Genomic DNA, 19,406 nt, shown 5'->3' with positions numbered 1-19,406 from the left:
GCGCTCTTCCTCGACCCCGGGCCGCACGGCCCCGCCCATACCCCGGCGTACCTGCGCGGCTGAGCGGGAGAGGAACAAGCTTTGCTCCACTGCTCGGAGGAAGGAGAAAAAGCCCTCACGCAACTGCGTCCGCACACGCGTGCTCCGTCGCCGGTCTATATAAGCGCAACGCAGCCTAACTTGTTGCGGCAGGCTGACGACCAATCCCAACTGCGTCCTCTGGAATCCTCGAGCAGCCATTGGATATCGACTCAGGATGAAGGCGTGACTCTTGATTGGCTTTGACTCATGCCTATGAGACTGTCAGGATCTCGTTTCCCTAGTAACGGATTGGCATAGAGAGGGACCAATTACTTAAAGGGAAGGTGGAAAGGAGGGCGGGAAGTTTTTTGATCGATATCCACAATGGCCAATAAATGCTTGGGGCCGCTCCCATTCGTTGAAACGTATTACCCTGGGCGGAGATCCGTTTTCCAATTGCATGAGCGGTTGCTCCACAAGGTGGGGCCCGTGTACTTTGGGGAAGTAAACCCCAAGCAACTAGGAGGTGGGAACGAGGGAGGCCAAGGAAGGCCTCGGCCAATCGCAACGCAAGAAAGAGCTGATTGACACGGGGGTTGGACGGCACCAAGGAGACCGAGCCCGAGGGCCCCCGTGCCTTCAGGGGCGGTTCTGAGCCTCTCCGGTCCGGGGCTGGGTCCTTTTTCCTTCTTTCCCTCCCGTGGTAGATCCGGCCCCTGCAGCCCCTATCCCGCCTTTTCCGCAGATCGGTACCAGGGGAACCAAGTGGTAAACTTTCCCCTTGTTTGCTTCTTCTTATGACAACTTTTTATTTCCATGCCGAAGGGCACTTGCTGGTTCGCCCCACCCGCCCCCATTAGTCTGCACTAGCGCGGACAACTATTAAGGGAAAGCCAAGGAGAAGGTAACCCCGTGAAAGAAGTGAAAAGTCGCGCGTGAAAGCTGCTGTTGAGCTGGAGAACGCACATTTCAGCCCTGCCGTTTGGGGCAAGGTCGGCCCGAAGGGGCCGCGTGGGTGTTGCTGAGGTTTCCCCTTTCTGCTGTCGCCGAGGGCGGCAGTTTGCAGGCTCTCTGATCCGCTTGGGCTCCCATGCAACGCCCTGTGCGTCACGGCCATTGTCATTCGGTTTTCTAATCGCTGGGGAGGAGGGGGCGCTTATTTCTCCCGGCCATTCCGTCTTTAAAAGGTAACTTGTCAAACTCCTCTGTGGACACCCCCAGGATTTCCCGAAACAGTTCAAGGGCTCAGCGGCGCGCCGGCCGCGTCCAGTCCACGTCTCTGAGCGTATCGCTGGGCCCCCTGTTGGTGACCAGGAGCATTTTCCATGGAAATACAAAGGCACGCTTGGGGCCGTTCGCGTTGCAGGCATGTGACCCTGCGGGAGGGGGGCTACCGATAAGACTTATCGGATAAGTTTTGCAGAGCCACGTGGAAGGGAAGCACGTGGAGCGTCTCTGTTGGGACAGAAAGGGGCGCGGGGCAGCCGCTCGGTGGCATCCGGGCGCGTCCCAGTTGGCCCCCCAACGCGGGCCTGGCCCCGGGAGCCAAGTGAGAGCGCCCCGCTGCCCCCCACCCACTCCATCCCCAGGCCTCACTCCGGCAGCGGCCTCGCGCTTTCAGCAATTATTGAGCTGCAGGGGCTGGAATCAGGGATGATCTAGAATCTAGAATAGATGCTGTCCCTGTTCGCTGTCACCCCTTTCAACAGACCAGAGTGCTGCGCTGCCCTGGGCCCGGCGCTCCCCAAACCGGGGACAGGTGTCTTGAGGCTGAAGACACCAGAGGCAACTCAGCCCAGAGGAGAGGCTTTCTGGAGTAAGGAAACTCCGGGATTGCGGCAGGCTGACGACCAATGCTAAGGAATTTGAACTTTATTCTGAAAGCAATGGAGAGCTACTGAAAGGTTTCTTAAAGTTGGACTAAGAAATTTGCATTTTACAAGATGACCCTCCAAATTGAAACACTAATGAGAGCAAATTGGCACAACTTTAAATTCACAGGTTGGTCATTTAAACCCAAGTGGTCTGTGACAGGGGTCGAGGCTATTCTTAATTTCATCTGGGGGGAATTTTAAGTGATTACAGCTCTTTTTGTAAGGCTACTTGGCAGTCTCTATTAAATTGTGTATATCCCACTTCTTGGTTGACAGCCACTTTTTTTTTTTTACAAAGAGGCATGTACAGTGTGTACATTACAGTATTGTCAGCTTTGTTAGACTATTTACACTGCAAAAGTAATTGCTCATCAGTTTACAAACTAACTGTTGATATGCATGTAAGATAGAATACTCTGCAGCAGTTTAAATTTTTTTATTTCTTTATTTGAGAGAGAGCGCGCGAGCGAGAGAGCAAGGGGGAGAGAAGGATCTATTTGTTGTTCCACTCATTTATGCATTCATTGGTTGATTCTTGTATGTGCCCAACCTGGGATCAAACCCCTAACCTTGGCGTATGGGATGACACTGTAACTGAGCAACCTGGCCAGGGCCCTCTGCAGCAGATTAAAAGAGAACGAGATAGAATTGTACAGATATGGATCAGTATCCAGTTGTTAACGGGGGAAATCTAAGTGCAAAGGGAAATTTCTAAATTTAAAACAATAGAAAAAGCAACCATGTAGGTGTGCTGGTGTAAAATTAAGAAAAATAAATAAATAAATAAAACAATAGCCATTTCCCCTAGGGAATCCCCTAGGTTGGAAGCAATGAGTATTTGGAAGTTTTACATTGAGACTGTGTGTTATGTACTGTGTTTATGCACAGGAGGTAAGAAGACAGGAAGAAAGGAAGGAAGAAAAGGAAGGGAGGGCTGGAGGGATTACCGGAGAGGGAATGTGGACAAGACCTCAGGTGGCTGTTGCTGTCTTCCATAGGAGAGAGAGGGTTGACATCTTGTGATAGTTTCCCTACTCACATCCTAAACCAGGGGTGGGCAAACTTTTTGACTCGAGGGCCACCATGGGTTCTTAAACTGGACTGGAGGGCCAGAACAAAAGCATGGATGGAGTGTTTGTGTGAACTAATATAAATTCAAAGTAAACATCATTACATAAAAGGGTACGGTCTTTTTTTTCAATAGTTTTATTCATTTCAAACAGGCCGGATCCAGCCTGCGGGCCGTAGTTTGCCCACGGCTGTCCTAAACCCTCAGGACCCAGACGCTAGATGCTTAGGAAATGTTCAGTGAGTAATTTACCACCAGTGAATTGTCTGGAGCACTGTTCTCACGGTGGGGAACGCGGGGGAGATTTTGCCCTCAAGAGAACTACGGCCTCGTCACAACTGGGTAGAGGTGCTACTAGCATCTAGTGGGCAGAGGCCAGGGGTGCACAGGAAAGCCCCCCATGACCACCTGTTATCTGGCCAAAAAGTCAATAGAGAAACCCCGGTCTAGTTGTTACTGGCGAGACGATGAGACCTCAGTTCTTGTCTTCTTGGAGGAAAGATTTCCATCAAGAGACAACATGTAGAAAAGCAAGCCAGAATGTATTGGCTGTAGCAGAAATATACTTAGGGGAGTGAAACAAAGAAGGGCATGGAAGAAGCAACAGGAGAGCCCAGGCTGGGCTGCTCTGGCTCACTGGGAAGTCAGAGAAAAGGGGGCCTTGGAGACAGGTTCAGGGGGTTAGCCCGGGATGAGCGACTACTGCCCATTGCTCCCCTGGTTGCAAGTTTCCTGGGGGTCCTTTGGAGTTTAGGAGATACATACCTGTGGGGAAAGGAGAAGAGGAAGGGAATGGCACGGATGTGCTCCCTGGAGGGAGAACTCCCAATGGGTCCTCTGCTTGAGGGTATGTATCTCTCTCTGGCCAGTGGGAATCTTTGGGGAGGTCTCAGGGAAGGGTCTCCTTAGAATATTCATCAGCTTTCCAGGTGTGTCCTTTCAGGGTCATGTCTCCACCAATTGGTCAATGCAGCTGGTCCTGAAAGCGGCCATGGCATCACTTATCTGGCTTTTCTGGGCCTGGAGCTGAAATACAGCTGAGGCCTAGATGTTATCCCTAGGGAGGAAAAGGTCAGGAGGTCTAAACCACATGACTATTGACACCGCATCAGTATTCTAGGCAGGAAAGGGAAGGAGTGGTGTCTGTTCTCCTTGTTCCAAAAAGCCTCTTTGAAGCTTCTAGACTCATTCCAGACTTCCGCTTCAGACTCTTCGTCCAGAGCCGTAGCAGATGGGCAGACTGGCTGCAAGGGAGGATGGGAAAGCAAGTATTGAGAGATCTAGCCTGTAGAGTAGCAAAAGTAAAAAGATTGGGAATGAGTGTTGGATGAGCCAACCAATGGTTTCTGCCATAGGGGCTGGTTAAATAGACTATGGAACAACGAAACGATAGAACACCAGGTAGCCAAGATAGTGAGGTAGAGCGCCTAAGGAAGAACCCCCCGCCACACACACACACACCCAACCCCACCACCACCCCTCGGCTGAGATCTAGGCTTGGCCCATTGAACTCCCTGGTGGTGGAACTTGCTAGACATTCACCCTCTGGGCTGGGAAACCACCTGGGAGGATGCTGGGAAAAGTTCTTCACAGAAAGAGGCATCTCATCGGAGGCACTGGGCTAGGAAAGCACACAAGGGGGTAGGTGCTGGGGGGAGCTGCTGGCTGCTAGGTGCTGCTGATCCCCCTGCACAGGAGGAGCCTGGTGCTGGAGAAGCCATGCTCAGACGCTGGGCCTGGGGCAGCCACATGCCTCAGGGAGCACTGAGCCAGGAAGGAAAACCTTTCCCCTCCCAGTGTCTCTACAAAAACTTGCCTGAGGAAGCTTAACATCCTGCCAGTGGGCAAAGGGAAAAAATGTAATGATCTGGATCCATTTTCACAGAGTAGGCAAAAAGGATGAATTGGAGCTGAGAGATAATAACCAGCACGCTTTCTCAAAAAGGTTTCATGTGTTAAGATTATAGTTTTCTTCATCTAGTGGTTCCCAAAGCCAAAAGGAGGAGGGGGACTAAAAGTAAGGCCTTGAAATTCAGGGGCAATGTATCCAGGGTGAGGCCTAGAAATCTGAGGGTTTTTTTTAAAAAAAGTTTATATATTGATTTGAGAGAAAGAGAGAGAACATTGATTTGTTATTTCCCTTGTTTATGCATTCATTGGTTGATTCTTATATGTGCCCTGACCAGGGATCAAACCTGCAACTTTGGTGTATTGGGACAGTGCTCTAACCAACTAAGCTACCCAACCAGGACTAGAAATAAAACCTTTTTTGATGTGTGTGTGTGTGTGTGTGTGCGTGTGTGTGTGTGTGTGTGTGTGTGTAATTGATTTGAGAGAGAGGATGGGAGAGAAAGAAAGAGAGAGATTGATTTGTTCTACATATTTATTCATTGGTTGATTCTTTTTTAAAAATAGTAACTTTTAAAAAATAGATTTTTATTGAGGAAGAGAGAGGGAGAGAAAGACGGAAACATCCATGATGAGAGAGAATCATTGATTGGCTGCCTCCTGCATGCCCCCTAATGGGGATTGAACCTGCAACTCCAGCATGTGCCCTGACCTGGAATCCAAACATAACCTCCTGGTTCATAGGTCGACACTCAACCACTGAGCCATGCCGGTCGGGCAATGGTTGATTCTTGTATGTGCCCTGACTGGGGGTTGCACCTGTTACCTTGGCATATCCAGACAATGCTCTAACCAACTGAGCTGCCCAGAAAGGGCTCAATCTGAGTTTTTGATAAGCTCTCCACACACTCTGTGGATGGAGAATTCTTTGAAACTACATAGACTGAGCCCCTTTGGCAGAATCCTTGGATATTCCAAGGACAGAACCAACTTGGTTGTGTGTGTGTGTGTGTGTGTGTGTGTGTCTGAAGTTCCAGATGTTGGCCTGTTTCTCTGAAAGTGTCCTACAGCACCTGCCTCCATCTGTCTTCACCCATGGCTGTTGTTTCATTTTCCCAGCTCTCTGTGTCTGCCTCTCAGTCTGAATATCTCCACCTCTCAACCCATACTCACACTTGTCCTCCAAGTTTTGTACTTGCTATTTTGCCTGCCTCCCTCCTTCCCAAATTTCTCATCTCTTTTCATCATGTAGGGCCTCGTAATGAGTCACCCCAAGAAGAGCCTTTTTGATATGTGGATTATTTTCTGCTAAAGGACAATGGAGTCCTGTTACACTCAAGAGAAACTTCTGTGCCCCCACCCCCCACTACCTAGAAGGATTTAAATTAGGGATCTTGCCCATAAGATTTATGACCAGAAATAACTTTCTATGACCTATCTATATGTTAGGGCAAACTTCTAATTACTGAACTTCTGCTCTTTTTTCTTTTTTCTTCCTGTTCTTCCCATTCTGAGAATGACCTTCCTTGCCTATGGAAGCCCCAAGTACTTGACCTCATCTTTAGCTCAGAATGCCATAGATTCATCATGCTGTGTATCAGAACGCTCATGGACATGGGGTCTCTGACTCTCGTGTGTGTGGGGTTCCCATACATAGATAGATACGTTACTAAATGGGGTTATTTCTCCCATTAATCTGTCTCATGACAACTTAATTATTAGACCAGCAGAAAGAACTTTGGAAAGTGGAGGGAAGGATCTTCCTCCCCAGGCCAGATGAAGGTGTCCTCACTCTTCCCGTAGCTCAGCTATCACCTCCTGCGCAGTCTCCCCTTTTCCAGAACCACCTGCTCCCCTCGTGCCCCCACCACGCACACTCCGCCTGTGTTAGCCTTTCCTGCTCCCATGACACGACTCCGTTCACACAGCAACACCACGCACGCTTCCTTGGCTCTCTACTCGGCAGTGTCTTTTCCACTTCTGCACTGTGGATGCCTAGCCAGCTGGGGACTCATAATAGTGACCGAGTGAACACATGGGAAGGACGGGTCTGTCCGGGTCCCTAAGGGGCCGTTGCATTCCAGCCCCTAATGCAGCCCTGGGAGGAAGCAAGCTTTCTAAGAAAGGCCAGCAGGCGGCGGATAAGGGGTTTTCTGTGGAAATCAGGCTGCAAAGCATCGGAACTGCAAGGCCTCCAGCGATTACAAGCCCAGTCCTTCCCTGCAGAGACGGGGAAAGAGCAGCCCGAGCTCACCCGGGAGTGGGTGGCGAGCCGGACCTGGTCCCGGTCTGGGTCCCGGTCCCTGCGCCCCCGACCTGGACACGCCTGTCCCGGGAGCTGGCTGGGAAACAGGGGCGGGCGGGGATGGGGGGTGGGGTGGCCATTGCCTTTCGACGCGGCAGGTTTTCAAAGGTCCGTGTTTTTCTTCCCTTCCCCGCCCACTCTGTACAGGGAGACACTGAGTGGACCCAGTACTTTTACCACTTTCTGAACTTGAACCCATGAACCCCAGAGAGGTTCAGGGACCTGCCCAAAGTCTCCAGTTGACAGAGTTGGGAAGGAATGAGCAGGTCTTCGTTGGTCTGTGCAGCTCACTCAGCCTTTCCGCATATTTCAGGTTGTTCCTGGCCTCATTTTGTAGATAAGAAATTAAGATCATGCCCTGGCCGGTGTGTCTCAGTGGGTTGGGCGACTCCCTGGCACCAAAAGATTGCCGGACCCATTAGTGATCAGGGCACATGCGGCTGCGGGCTTATCCCTGAGGGGGCTTGCAGGAGGCAGCCGATTGACATATTGCTCTCACATTGATGTTTCTCTCTCTCTCCTCCCTTCCTCTCTCTAAAAATCAATTTTTAAAACTTTAAAAAAAAAAAGAAATTAAGGCCTTCTGGCTCACTTTCCCTCTCAGGAGCACACTCCCTGCCTTTCCCGTCCCTTTCTTCATTCCCCCTCTCCCCACAAGCCCCCTACCTTTCTCTCCTAAGCTCCAAGGGCCCTTCTTTTGCTTCTGTAATTTGTTTCAGAAACCCAGCTGGCTCACTCCTACTACCTCTGTAACTTTCTAAATAAACTTTCTCTTATAATTTGAAAATTTAAAAAAAGAAAGAAATTAAGGCCTTTTGCAAATACAAAAGACCAAACACCAAAGCCCATAACTTACTCAAGGTCTTGGGAGTCGGATGGAGCCAGCATTAATCCCCTTATCTTCAGACTCCCAGTCTCTTGTGGCCTGGCCATGCGCAGACCGAAGTAGTCACGCTGGCCAGGGAGGAAGCTTCGATCCCAGTTGCATCCTAGGGATCCTGGTTGGGTCATGTGGTGTTCAGCACTTCCCCCCACAGTGCCTAGTTCCCAGCTCTGCCCCCAGCGAGCACTCAGAGGTGTCTCACAGATGCCCTGTGTCTTAGCAGCCGAGCTTTGGGGAAGCTGGCAGGTGAGCCAGAGGCCCCCTGGGCCCAGCCACAAACATCTCAGGTGTCATTTCCCTTGGGTCTTGGCAGGTGCCTTGAGACAAATCCTCAGACAACACAAACTGTGGACTAAGGGCCTGACAGGATTAGCCCTCCCAGTTGAGCAAATGTTAGAGGACAGCACTAATCACCCTGGGACCGGGATTGTGGAGGCCACCAGATTTCTGAGGGGCGTGGCAGTGAGAAGGCCAGCCAGGGGATCACTATCCTGTGTTCACTTCTGGGGATTTTGACAAACAAAAGACCCTTCAGAGGGGATGACCGGTACGGAGGGCACTTGGTGCCATGTCACGAGATGAACAGCTGAAGGAAGGAGGCGGAGGACTGTCACCCGAGAGGTTCCCCAAGCACTTGGGATCTCAGAAACCTTTCTGAAAATCTGTGCTTCTGCTTGCCAGCCAGATGACCTCAGTTAAGCTGCTTTACTTCTCTGCGCCTTGATTTCCTCATCTGTAAAATGGGGATAAAAACTGCTCTCCCAGGCCCTTGATGGTTTGGCTCAGTACATAGAGCGTCAGCCTGCGGACTGAAGGGTCCCAGGTTCTATTCCAGTCAAAGGCACATGCCCGGGTTGATCCCCAATGGGGGTTGTGCAGGAGACAGCCGATCAATGATTGTCTCTCATCATTGATGTTTCTATCTCTCTCCCTCTCCTTCCTCTCTGAAATCAATCAAAATATATTTTTTAAAAAACACACACAAAACAAACAAACAAACCTGACCTCTCAGGAGTGTTGTTAGTGTTAACTGGAAAAAATGCCACTAAAATGGTTGGCACCCACTGACATAGCTAGTCCACAAGAAATGGTAGCTCTTGTGTAGATTTGGGACAAGTAGGGTAGAACTACAGGCAGGCAGATTTCAAACCCCATTTTAACACAGGGATCACAGTGGTTAAGTTTAGGCTTTGGAGACTATGTCCGGTGGGTGTAGGCCCTGGTACTCACGAGCTATGTCACACTGAGTGAGTGGCCAAACTTCTGAACTTCAATTTTCTTATTTGTCAGGAAGGGATAATTATAGTGATTAACTCATGGGATTCTTGTGATGATTAAACGGTGTAATTCACGGAAGGTGCTTAGAACGATGTTTGGCACAGAGTAGGCACTCAAGTATTACCCGTAGTAAGCTCCCAGGATTTGGGGTGTTCAAAGACTGACTGACTGTCTTGGAGAGTTGAGAAAGAATTCGTTCTGGGAGGGGAGCTGGACAATGTGACCCCACTCTGTCCCGCCTTCCCAGATTCTGAGATTCTGTGAAAGAGTTGTACAACTTACTGGATTTTTTCATCGACTTTAAAGGACCCATTTTCAGGTGACAGATCAGAGGCTTTGAGGGGCTGGAACTGTACAAAGTCAAGCGTTCGGTGGTGGGCCGGTCTGGGGATTCTCTGTGAAGAATGGCGTATGCTGCCCGTTAAGTAGATTTTCCCCCCCCCCCCCCAAATTTACTTTTGCACTTCGAGTGGAGGGGGAGAACACTGGGTTGTCATGTTTGCCACCCAGAAGCCTCCTGCTGGTTTCTGGCCGCTGAACTGTGAGGAGGAAAGGAGACCTGTCTGTGGTCTGCAGAAGAAAGCTTCAGATATCTGGTGATTTAGACCCTTCGGCAGCAGAAACTCATGCTACCTCACAAGGTGTGCCCACTCCCAGAGCTCCTGCTAAGAGTCAGGGTTGGGGGTGAAGGTGGCGGGGAGAGTGGTAGGTGGCAGTGCTGATGGCTGGTCCAGAACCAACAGGATGTCCCTGGAGCCAGGAAAGCCTGGGTTCACATCCCAGCCTCAGCACATGCTTGCCACGTGACTGTGGGCAGTTGAACCCCTGGGAACCTCCGTTTCCTCCTGAGTAAAATAAGGTGACCAGCTCCCTTTCCAGGCAAAGATCACAACTTGCTTTATTGCGACACCGCCATACTGTGCTAGTCTGGAGTCAAACTTGCAATATCCCCGAGCGGTGCCTGTGTTGGGGATGCAGCAGTGAAGTGGACGAAGTCTGTGTCTTCTGGGAGCTCATGGAAAGTGGAGGGGAAAGCGAGAGAGGATTGAGGAAGAAAGTGGGAGAGAAAGATGGAAACATCCATGATGAGAGAGAATCATCGATTGGCTGCCTCCTGAATGCCCCCCAATGGGGATTAAGCCCGCAACCCCCGGTGGGAGATTTCTCCCACTCTCCCACTTTCTTCCTCAATCCTCTCTTGAGTGTGTTGGATATCACGGAGACTGTGGGTGCCGGGCCTGCATGAAGCAGCCAGGAGCCGGGGTTCCCTCCGTGGTCTGCCCTCCGACTCACTGGGAGCCCGTGCAAATCCACTCCCCAGGCTTTAGGGGCTGCCTCTGAGAATGAGGCATTTGGCTGAGAGCAGTGGTCACTGTATATCAGAATCACCAGGGGAGCTTCCTAGCCCTGTAGACACCCCAGCCTACACTTGCTGATTAGAACCTATAGTTTTTGCAAGTTCCCTGGTGATTCTAATGCAGGTGATCTTGGATGCATAAGTAAGACCACCAGACCAGCATGGCTCTGAGGATGGGCGTCCACCCATGTCAGAGTCGATGGTCCTGAGATAGCCACATAGTTCAAGAATCAGGATTTTGAAGGTGTGGAATCGAACCCAGGACCCTTCAGCCTGCCGGCCAACGCTCTATCCTCTGAGCCAAAGCAGCTCGGGCGGAAACCGACACTTTAAACTAGCTTCCCAGCTGACTGAACTCATTGAGTGCCAGGCACTGCTAAAGGAGTTGTAGGGATTATCTCACTCAGTGCAGCAGCCTGTGAGATACAGAAATCCTTAGTTACTCCATTTTGAAGAAACAGGCGATGGGTGAGTCTGACGACAGCCAGACCTTGGCCCGTGTCTTGGCCCGTGAATGGGCCTGCATGCTGGTGGGGTATGTGGGTCTCCCTGCGGGTCTTGGCTCATGGTCCCCTTTGTTTATTTCAGAAGCACGAGTTCTTTGTAGACATGACTTGTGAAGGCTGCTCTAACGCAGTCACTCGGGTCCTCAACAAGCTAGGAGGTGAGTGAGCAGCCCTCGGTTGGGGGTGAGGTGTGGGAGGCCGATAAACTTCAGATTGTGTTCAAATGCATGCAGACATGGAGCAGGAGAAGCCGGGGTTGAAGCTGATAGATAATAACAGTACAACTAAGATGTACTGAGTGCTTAGCATGTGCCAGGTACTCTGCTTACTGGCTTTCATTTCATCCTCACCACCATTTAGGGAGCTTCTTTTTTTATTTGGTGAATCCTCACCCAAGGATATTTTCCCATTGATTTTTTTAGAGAGAGTGGAAGGGAGGGGGGAGAGACAAAAAGAGAGAGAAACACATGGATTAGTTGACTCCTGCACGGGGATCAAGCCTGCAACCCAGGTACATGCCCTTGACTGGAATCAGTGCTCTATCCACCAAACCGGCTAGGGCTAGGTAGCTTCTTACACTATCTCTGTTATAGCAGGAGGGAACTGAAGTTCAGAGAGGTTGAGTAATTTGCCTGGGATCACACAGCCAGTAGCCAGTAAGTGGCAGAGCTGGGATTTGGCCTTGCCATCCAGCTCCAGAGCCCTTGTCAGTACTAGTTAGTATGTTGGTGATCTCCACTGGGATCACTTTGGTTATATGACACAAATTTGAGTGTCATTTTCATATTCATTTTCTTTGAATCAGTCGTGTGTAGAACTCCTAAAGCACCTCTTTTGGACACATTTAGAAAACCTGTATTCTCATTCAGCTCCCTCAACTCTCAACTGGGGAAACTGAGGCCCAGAGACGGCTGAGGGCTGGCCCTGGGGCTCCATGAAGTAATGACAGAGCTGCGAACAGAATTCTGGTAGTGCTGGGGCAGTCGGTCTTCCAAGATTTTCACTTTTAAAACCCTAGATGATGGTAACACCCCATTTCCAAAGGGCTTCCGCGTGGATGTGCTCTGGGCAGCCCTTCCGGCAGGCCCTCTGCGCGGTGCATTCCACCTGTGGAACGGGGATGTTGACACCAGTGCCCCCAGGGGAAGTGACTTGCTCCGATTCCCCCAGTGAGTCACTGGCTGGTTTCTCGTCCAGTAACTAGAATCTTAATTTGAAAGAAACGGTGGAAAGAACCTAGCTGCTGACTTGTCACCTGACCGGCCTCTTCTCCCCCCGGCCTGAGTTTCCCGGCTGTAACATGGGAATGTCAGCTGTGTCTGCTTCTGCTGTGGATTCCCTGAGTGCGTGTCTGCTCAGAAGGGCCACTCTGGACGTGAGGACACCTGGCCAGGAACCTGGGCGGCAAGGAACACAATTTGAAATCCACTGTGTTAGATGGCCCCAGGGCCTCTTCCAGCTCTGTGACACCAAAACATTCATTCCAGAGAGGAGGGAGACACTCCTGAACCAAAAGACAAAAGCCCAGAGTGCAGCACGGATACAGTATAGCGCCCACCTTCCCACCCCAGGTCTCATTAGATAAAAATTCAGGCACTAAACCTTGTGCCATGTGATTGTTAAGGCCCATTGACAGAGGCTTGGGGATCTGCTCTTGAATTGGGGCAGGTTTCTCCCTACTTTTCACTACTTTCCCTCGTTTGGGCGGCCTCTTGAGATGGGTCCGAAGGCTTTCAAGTTGGTTGGGACCCTGAGGAATCACAGACGAATAGCATACTTGAACTTGGAAAGACCATAGCAGCTGGCCAACCCAGCTCCTTCAGTACAGAGGGGGAAACTGAGGCCTATACTGGGCAGGACCCAGCAAGTCAGTGGTGAAGCCACACCTAGAACCTGCCAAGGGCCCTCCCTCTGCATTCTGTTGTCTCAACAAGACTCATTCTACATACTCCCATGTGCTGCCCGGGGGCTTTAAGTTGGCACAGCCCTCAAAGAGGGCAATTTTGCAATAGCAATTAACATCGAGAAGGTGCCCCACGATTTCGATTCTGTGAATGCTTGGGACAGAAATATTTTCACAGGCTTTATAAGATACATTCAACTACGTTTACTGTATCGTTGTGGGAAGAGGGAGGAACTGGAAGCAACCACAGTGTCCTTCAGCAGGGGATTGAGTAGACGTGGGTACGTCCACACTATGGGACACGGTGTTAGCTGTTAGAAAAAGAATGGGCCCTAACCGGTTTGGCTCAGTGGATAGAATGTCAGCCTGCGGACTGAAGGGTCCTGGGTTCAATTCCTGTCAAGGGCATGTACCTTGGTTGCAGGCACATCCCCAGTAGGAGGTGCGCAGGAGGCAGCTGATCGATGCTTCTCTTTCATCGATGTTTCTAACTCTAGCCCTCTCCCTTCCTCTCTGTAAAAAAAAAAAATCAGTAAAATATATTTAAAAATGAAATAGGGAGGGGCGGGGGCAGGCTAGAAGGGGTCATTGGGGGGTGGGGGAGTGGGACATATGTTGCTTTCAGCAATAAAAGGATGAAGTATGTATGTGCTACAAGATATCCTGGCCATTGGGAGTGGAATTCAGCAAGACCTGTTCGTATAGTATGATGCCATCTGGGAGAGTCCTTTTTTTCCCCTTTGTCTGTCAGAGAGAAAGATGGGACAGTGCCACACTGGTTGCAGTGATCTCTAGAGGTAGAAGAGAGTAGGAGCTTTACACTTGCAACATTTATTCAGAAATATTTGACTTTTTTTTTTTAATGGTGTGTCTCTATTACTTTGTTGTTATTAATCCTCACCCAAGGATATTTTTTCCATTGATTTTCAGAGAGTAGAATTGGGGGGGGGGGAGGCCAGAGAGAGAGAGAGAGAGAGAGAGAGAGAGAGGCAGCACTGTGAGAGAGACACATTGATTGGTTGCCTCCTGCATGCACCTGGACTGGGACGGGGTAATGAACCTGCACCCGAGGTACATGCCCTTGACCGGGAATCGAACCTGCAACTCCTGGGTGCCGGGCCAGTGTTCTAAACACTGAGAAGACCAGCCAGGGCTGTCTCTACTACTTTTGCAGTTAAAAAGACACTTAAAAGAAGCCCTGGGCCCTAACCGTTTTGGCCCAGTGGATAGAGCATCGGCCTGTGGACTGAAAGGTCCTAGGTTCGATTTCGGTCAAGGGCATGTACCTTGGTTGTGGCACATTCCCAATAGGAGGTGTGCAGGAAGGCAGCTGATGGATGTTTTTAACTCTCTATCCCTCTCACTTCCTCTCTGTAAAAAATCAATAAAATATATTTAAAAAATAAGAGTTAACTTTAGAACTTAAAAAAAAAAAAGAAGAAGAAGCAGCAGCCCTGGTCTAGAGCAGGGATCAGCAAACTGCAGCCTTACAGGGAGTTTCCCAACCCCTGCTCTGGAGGAAAGGGGAAGAGTGGTTGTGAATAAGATTTTCAGAGCCTGAGCTCTTCCTTCCTCTTCCTGCAGGAGTTGAATTTGAGATCGATCTGCCCAACAAGAAGGTTTGCATCGACTCTGAGCACAACGTGGACACTCTGTTGGAGACGCTGAAGAAAACAGGGAAGACTGTTACCTACATCGGCCCCAAATAGCGAGGGCCTGGGTCCCCGGCCCGCAGGATGGACCAGAGCGGGCAGGTGGGTGAGGCCCCAGCACCTCGCCAGAATAGTTCATTATCTAATGCCAGTCACGTGTCAGGGAACCCTAGCAGCACCTGTGAGTAGAGGTTGTCCTGTGCGATGTCTCCCAGGGCTGCTTTTATGACAGGGATGCACTTCACAATCAGCCAGGTCTAAGTAGCAGTGACCCTGAGCAGTGTGCTTTCTTTTTTTTAAAAAAAAAAAAATATATATATTATTGATGTTTTACAGAGAGAAAGGGAGAGGGATGGAGAATTAGGAACATCGATGAGAGAGAAACTTCTATCAGCTGCCTCCTGCACGCCCCCTACTGGGGATGTGCCCACAACCAAGGTACATGCCCTTGACTGGAATTGAACCTGGGACCCTTCAGTCCGCAGGCTGACGCTCTATCCACTGAGCCAAACCGGTTAGGGCAGCAGTGTGCTTTCTGCTTTGATAAGCTGCCTGTCCATCAGAGATGACACCTGTGCCCTGGGCCTTGTGCTCTGTGCTGACCAGGTAGGTATGTAGACTGAGGCCGAACAGTCGTGTGTCTAAGCTGGATATTCCCACTGATTTTCTGAAATCCAGGAGGCCAGTAAGAGGCACTGTGCCAGTGCTCTTCCCTAGGGAACCAGGGCAGACAGCACTCGTCCATCCAGCATGCCCTCTGTGCCCAGCCGCAGCCTCAGAACCCTTCACGGTACAGCCTCCTGGTGTCACGCCCCACGTAGTGCCTGGGCTGCGTGAATGGCAGTGATTGCCATCTCTGTGATGAAGGAAAATGAGGCCTGCAGAGGGGAAGTGGCATGACTAAAGCCCCATCCAGGTGAGTGGCAGAGGCAGGATGGGCATCAGTAATGGCTGGTGGCATTGTCCCCAGTGGCCCGTGGAGAGCTCCCCAGGTAGGGCGGCCAGCCACAGCTGACCAGTGGGCCATGTCCGTCCCCATGAGTACAGCCTCCTTCCTAAAGGTGCCCATTGGAATCTGAGCCAGGGCAGTGTCCTGTGCATAAAGTGAGCTCACATGCTCATGGCTACAACCTACACTCAGGATGAGCACAGGATGAACGGTTGGAATTCCAGCCCCGCCCTCACTGCACACCGTGGCTGTGGACACTTCTACTTACGTGCCGAAACTCAGCCTTCCCTTCTGTGAAAATGGGGCTACAACTCTCCTCTGCTTTCCTGCCTGGCAGGGGTTACTGTGAAATCTCTCAAAGAGGCTGGCGGCTCCAGGTGCTGCGGGCCTGTGTTCGTCATTATCCCTGCGTCCCTAGGGTTCTGTGTGTGTGTCGGGGGGCGGGAGACAGAGGGATGGACGGAGAGAGGGAAGACAAAAGCTTCCTGAGCTGGTCAAACACATGGGGAGCCCCAGTGGCCACATGAATTGGAACCTCCTGGCCTGCCAGTTGTAAACCCTGCTTGGCTTAATGTTTTTCTCACAATATTTTTAAAAATTGAGGTGAAATTCACATAACATGCAGTTAACCATTTTCAAGTGTATCATTCATCAGCATTTAGTGTATTCACAATGTTGTACAATCACCACCTTTCCCTAGATTCAGAGTTTTTTCATCACCCCCGGAAAAATTCCCTGTACCCATTAAGCAATCTCTCCCCACTGCCCTCCGCCCACCCCATCTCCTGGCAATCACTAATCTCTCCGCCTCTGGATTCACCTGTTCTGGACATTTCATAGAAAAGGAATCATACAATGTGTGACCTTTTGTGTATGTTTTCTTACACTTAGTGCCATGTTTTCAAGATCCCTCCAAGCGTAGCATGGGTCAGTACTGCATTCCTTTCTCTGGCTGGGTAATGCTCATAGTTTTTACTTATTTATTTTGGATTTTTCTTTTTTAATCATAGGAAGTGTCACACACCTACAAGTAGAGTTGTAAAAATGAATCCCCATGTACCCATCACCCAGATCCAACCATTGTCCAGTCACTGCCACCATTATTTCATCTATGGCCTCTCCCCCCGCCCATACCGTCCCACAGAACATTCCAGACATCATATGCTTTTACCTGCACATAGGCCAGTAACCGTGTGTAGTAATGGAAGGCTCCCCGAGATTCAGGTCACGGCACTGGGTGAGAATCGCCAGTCAAGTGCTGTAACCTACACACCCAGGCAGCATCCCATCTATCTGAGTCTGCTTACGAGTCTGCTTAGGGGCCCCCAGGGGCTGATTTAAGGTTTGGGAACAAGAGCTAGAATGGTTGTTGGTTAGGAAGCCAGCTTGATCATCCCTTGGCAGGTTCGCTTTCCCAGGATGCTGTTTGTTGCCTTCCCAGTGTAAGCTGAAGCAGGACAGGGAGTGCTGTCCCAGCAGCCCCCAGGGGTCCCCAGAAGAGGCCTGGGCTGTGATAGGCTTAGCAAGGTTCCTGGGCTCCAGCCAAGCTGGAAACCACAGATTGGGAGCAGTGAGCAGGGCTAGACACCAGGCTTTTGGGTCTTGTCCAGCACCTGGTTTCCCACCTCCCCTCCCACAACTGCCTCTTAGGGAACCTTTACTGCTTCTGCAATGCGTCCACGTGCACAGCAGATGGCGCCCTTGTCCCACCTAACGTCTGATTTCTTCCAGGACCCTGATCCTTCCTGCCTTCCAGACAGATCTGGAGCCTGGCACTCCTGCCCAACGTTGGGAGTTCCTGCGGAGACCCTCCCTAGCTTCCCTGCAATAAAGTCAAACTGCTTTTGTTGATGTTGTCTCGTATGTAGTCCTGATGTCACCGGCTTACGCGCTGTGCTGTGATGCTCACTCGTTGCTATGGAGGAGGTAACTGCAGTGTTTACTTGGGTTGGGCTCTGAGAGCTCCTAACTGGGAGTAAGAAACCCAGAGGATCTGGATGCTTTGCTGTGTGATATTTTACAAGTCACTCACCCTCTCTGACCCTCGCTTTTCCTCATCTGTAAAGTAAAGGTGTTGGGTCAGATTGGTGATCTTATTTCTTTTCACTACTTCCTTGGACTTCGTATTTTGAAAATCTTTGTCCTATCAAGTGAACGTCAAATCTTAAGACAGAAAAAGTGGGAAGAGGCAGTGAAGACAGACTGCCTGGGACAGAGTCCAAGCACATGTACTCCTCAGCTGGGCCACTCGTCCCCTCAGTGTCCACAGGATAAAATGTGATAATAGCATCTCCTGCAGATGGTGGTTGGAGATGAGCTGAAGTGACACATGTAGATCACTTAGAGTAGAGCCCGCACGTTAGAAATCACTCAGTAGCCATTCTCTACTCACATACGTGTTTTCCATTAATCTGTAGAAATGTTAGTTACAATTTCAGTCAGCCTAAAAATTAGGATTTCAATCAATCTAAAAATCAGTGCCTCACCACATAGAGTTGGTTCACCTACATCAAAACAGGGATGTTTTAGGTTGGGTAACTTTATTTTTTGAAATGTTTCTTTAAACCAGCAGATCTCAAACTTTTTTTTATGCTAAGGCCCATTTATACTCTTAAAAATTATTATCTCAGAGGGCTTTTGGTTATATATGAGCCATGTTGTATTAGAAATTAATACAGGAATTTTTGGAACACAAGAGAACAAGAACATACATCTCATCAGCCATTGGGACAAGATGAGGTCACTGCACAGCACTTGGATTCTGGAAATTTCACTGTATGACTGTAGGAGAGGAAAAGGTATGTTATGAAAATGGTTTTTACCTCCTGGACCTTCTGAAAGGTCTTGGGGACCACACGTTGAGAATCACTGCTTTAACCATTAACCCTTCATTAGGCAGAGACTGGGGACCCTGGCGTAAGACCTGGCCCTGTGTTTGGCCACGTGTGACCTTGGACCAGTCGCCTAATCTCTCCAGGAGGCAGTTTCCTCATCTGCACAATACACAGCACCTGCACCTCAGGGACCCTGGCAGCCAGAAACAAGGCTTGGTTTTGACTCTAAAATGTATGCCGACATCACTTTGGTTCCATTGTGAAATTCAGTCCCAGCCATTCCTGGCTGTGTGGTCCCTTGGGGGCACAGGGCCTTTCCCAGCCTTCCTGGTATCTGGGTTTCTGGGCCACGAGATGGCAGTGTCCTTTGGATTTACACATCCTGGGAGAAGTCTGTGTCTGCAGGCTCTGGGAACAGGAACTTGGGAAGGTTTTTCCATTTTCACAGCTTCCCCCGGAGACCTGGTTCAGGCTGGCTGGCCCGTTGGGAACGCCTGAGGGTTGAGACACCGGTGCCTCTTGGGGCGAGTGGTCTTGGGAGGAGCTCCTCTCCTCTGGCTCTTTGAATCCAAGTTTCCAGCTGAGGCCGCTCCCACGCCTGCCAGCAGCCCAGCTGGCTGTCCACAGAGCAAATGAGATCACACAGCAGGACGAGCGCTTCAGCAGGGGTAGGGGTGGGAGTGGGAGCAGATGTGTGCTTCCCCCAGCACTGACCCGGCCCACCTTCCCGCGCCCTCCTGTGCCTCCCAGGTGTCTGCCTTTTGTTCATGCCGCCCCACTGTATGTGGAATGATTGCCTCCACCCGCCTCCCCGCCTCAGCCTTGTCTCCATGTGCAGATTCCTTTCCCTCCCTTGCATTCCACAGCCTCCGTGAAACGCTCCACAACTGCAAGTAATTTATTTCTCCTCTTGGCCCTCCCAGCGCT

At 50.4% G+C, this 19,406-nt stretch overlaps 2 protein-coding genes across 2 annotated transcripts in view; one reads left to right on the top strand and one right to left on the bottom strand.

Moving 5' to 3' along the window:
* Positions 1-186, bottom strand: part of G3BP1 (GTPase activating protein (SH3 domain) binding protein 1) — a 41,788-nt gene extending 41,602 nt beyond the window's left edge. Inside the window, exon 1 of the mRNA XM_006766345.2 lies at positions 52-186. The gene's annotated coding sequence lies outside the window, so the exon portion shown is untranslated. The remainder of the gene's footprint in view (positions 1-51) is intronic.
* A 295-nt stretch (positions 187-481) lies between these two features.
* ATOX1 (antioxidant 1 copper chaperone) lies at positions 482-17,496 on the top strand. The gene is made up of 5 exons (XM_006766344.2): positions 482-501; positions 633-789; positions 11,224-11,299; positions 14,629-14,798; positions 17,377-17,496. The coding sequence occupies exons 1-4, from the start codon at positions 482-484 to the stop codon at positions 14,751-14,753; spliced, it is 378 nt and encodes a 125-aa protein (XP_006766407.2). The 3' UTR covers positions 14,754-14,798; positions 17,377-17,496.
* The last annotated feature ends 1,910 nt before the right edge of the window (positions 17,497-19,406 follow it).

This window comes from Myotis davidii, unplaced genomic scaffold (genome assembly GCF_000327345.1).
Source record: "Myotis davidii unplaced genomic scaffold, ASM32734v1 scaffold18, whole genome shotgun sequence".
Classification (NCBI taxonomy): Eukaryota; Metazoa; Chordata; class Mammalia; order Chiroptera; family Vespertilionidae; genus Myotis; species Myotis davidii.
Note: the sequence above shows the minus strand (reverse complement) of the source record. Positions and strands in the feature narration are given on the sequence as shown.

Bases quoted from the DNA above. Each gene is read 5' to 3' on its own strand.
- ATOX1 (XM_006766344.2), top strand. From the start codon at position 482: ATGAGCGGTTGCTCCACAAG. The intron at 502-632 runs GTGGGGCCCGTG...GACGGCACCAAG, and splicing joins ATGAGCGGTTGCTCCACAAG to GAGACCGAGCCCGAGGGCCC. The intron at 790-11,223 runs GTAAACTTTCCC...TGTTTATTTCAG, and splicing joins GGTACCAGGGGAACCAAGTG to AAGCACGAGTTCTTTGTAGA.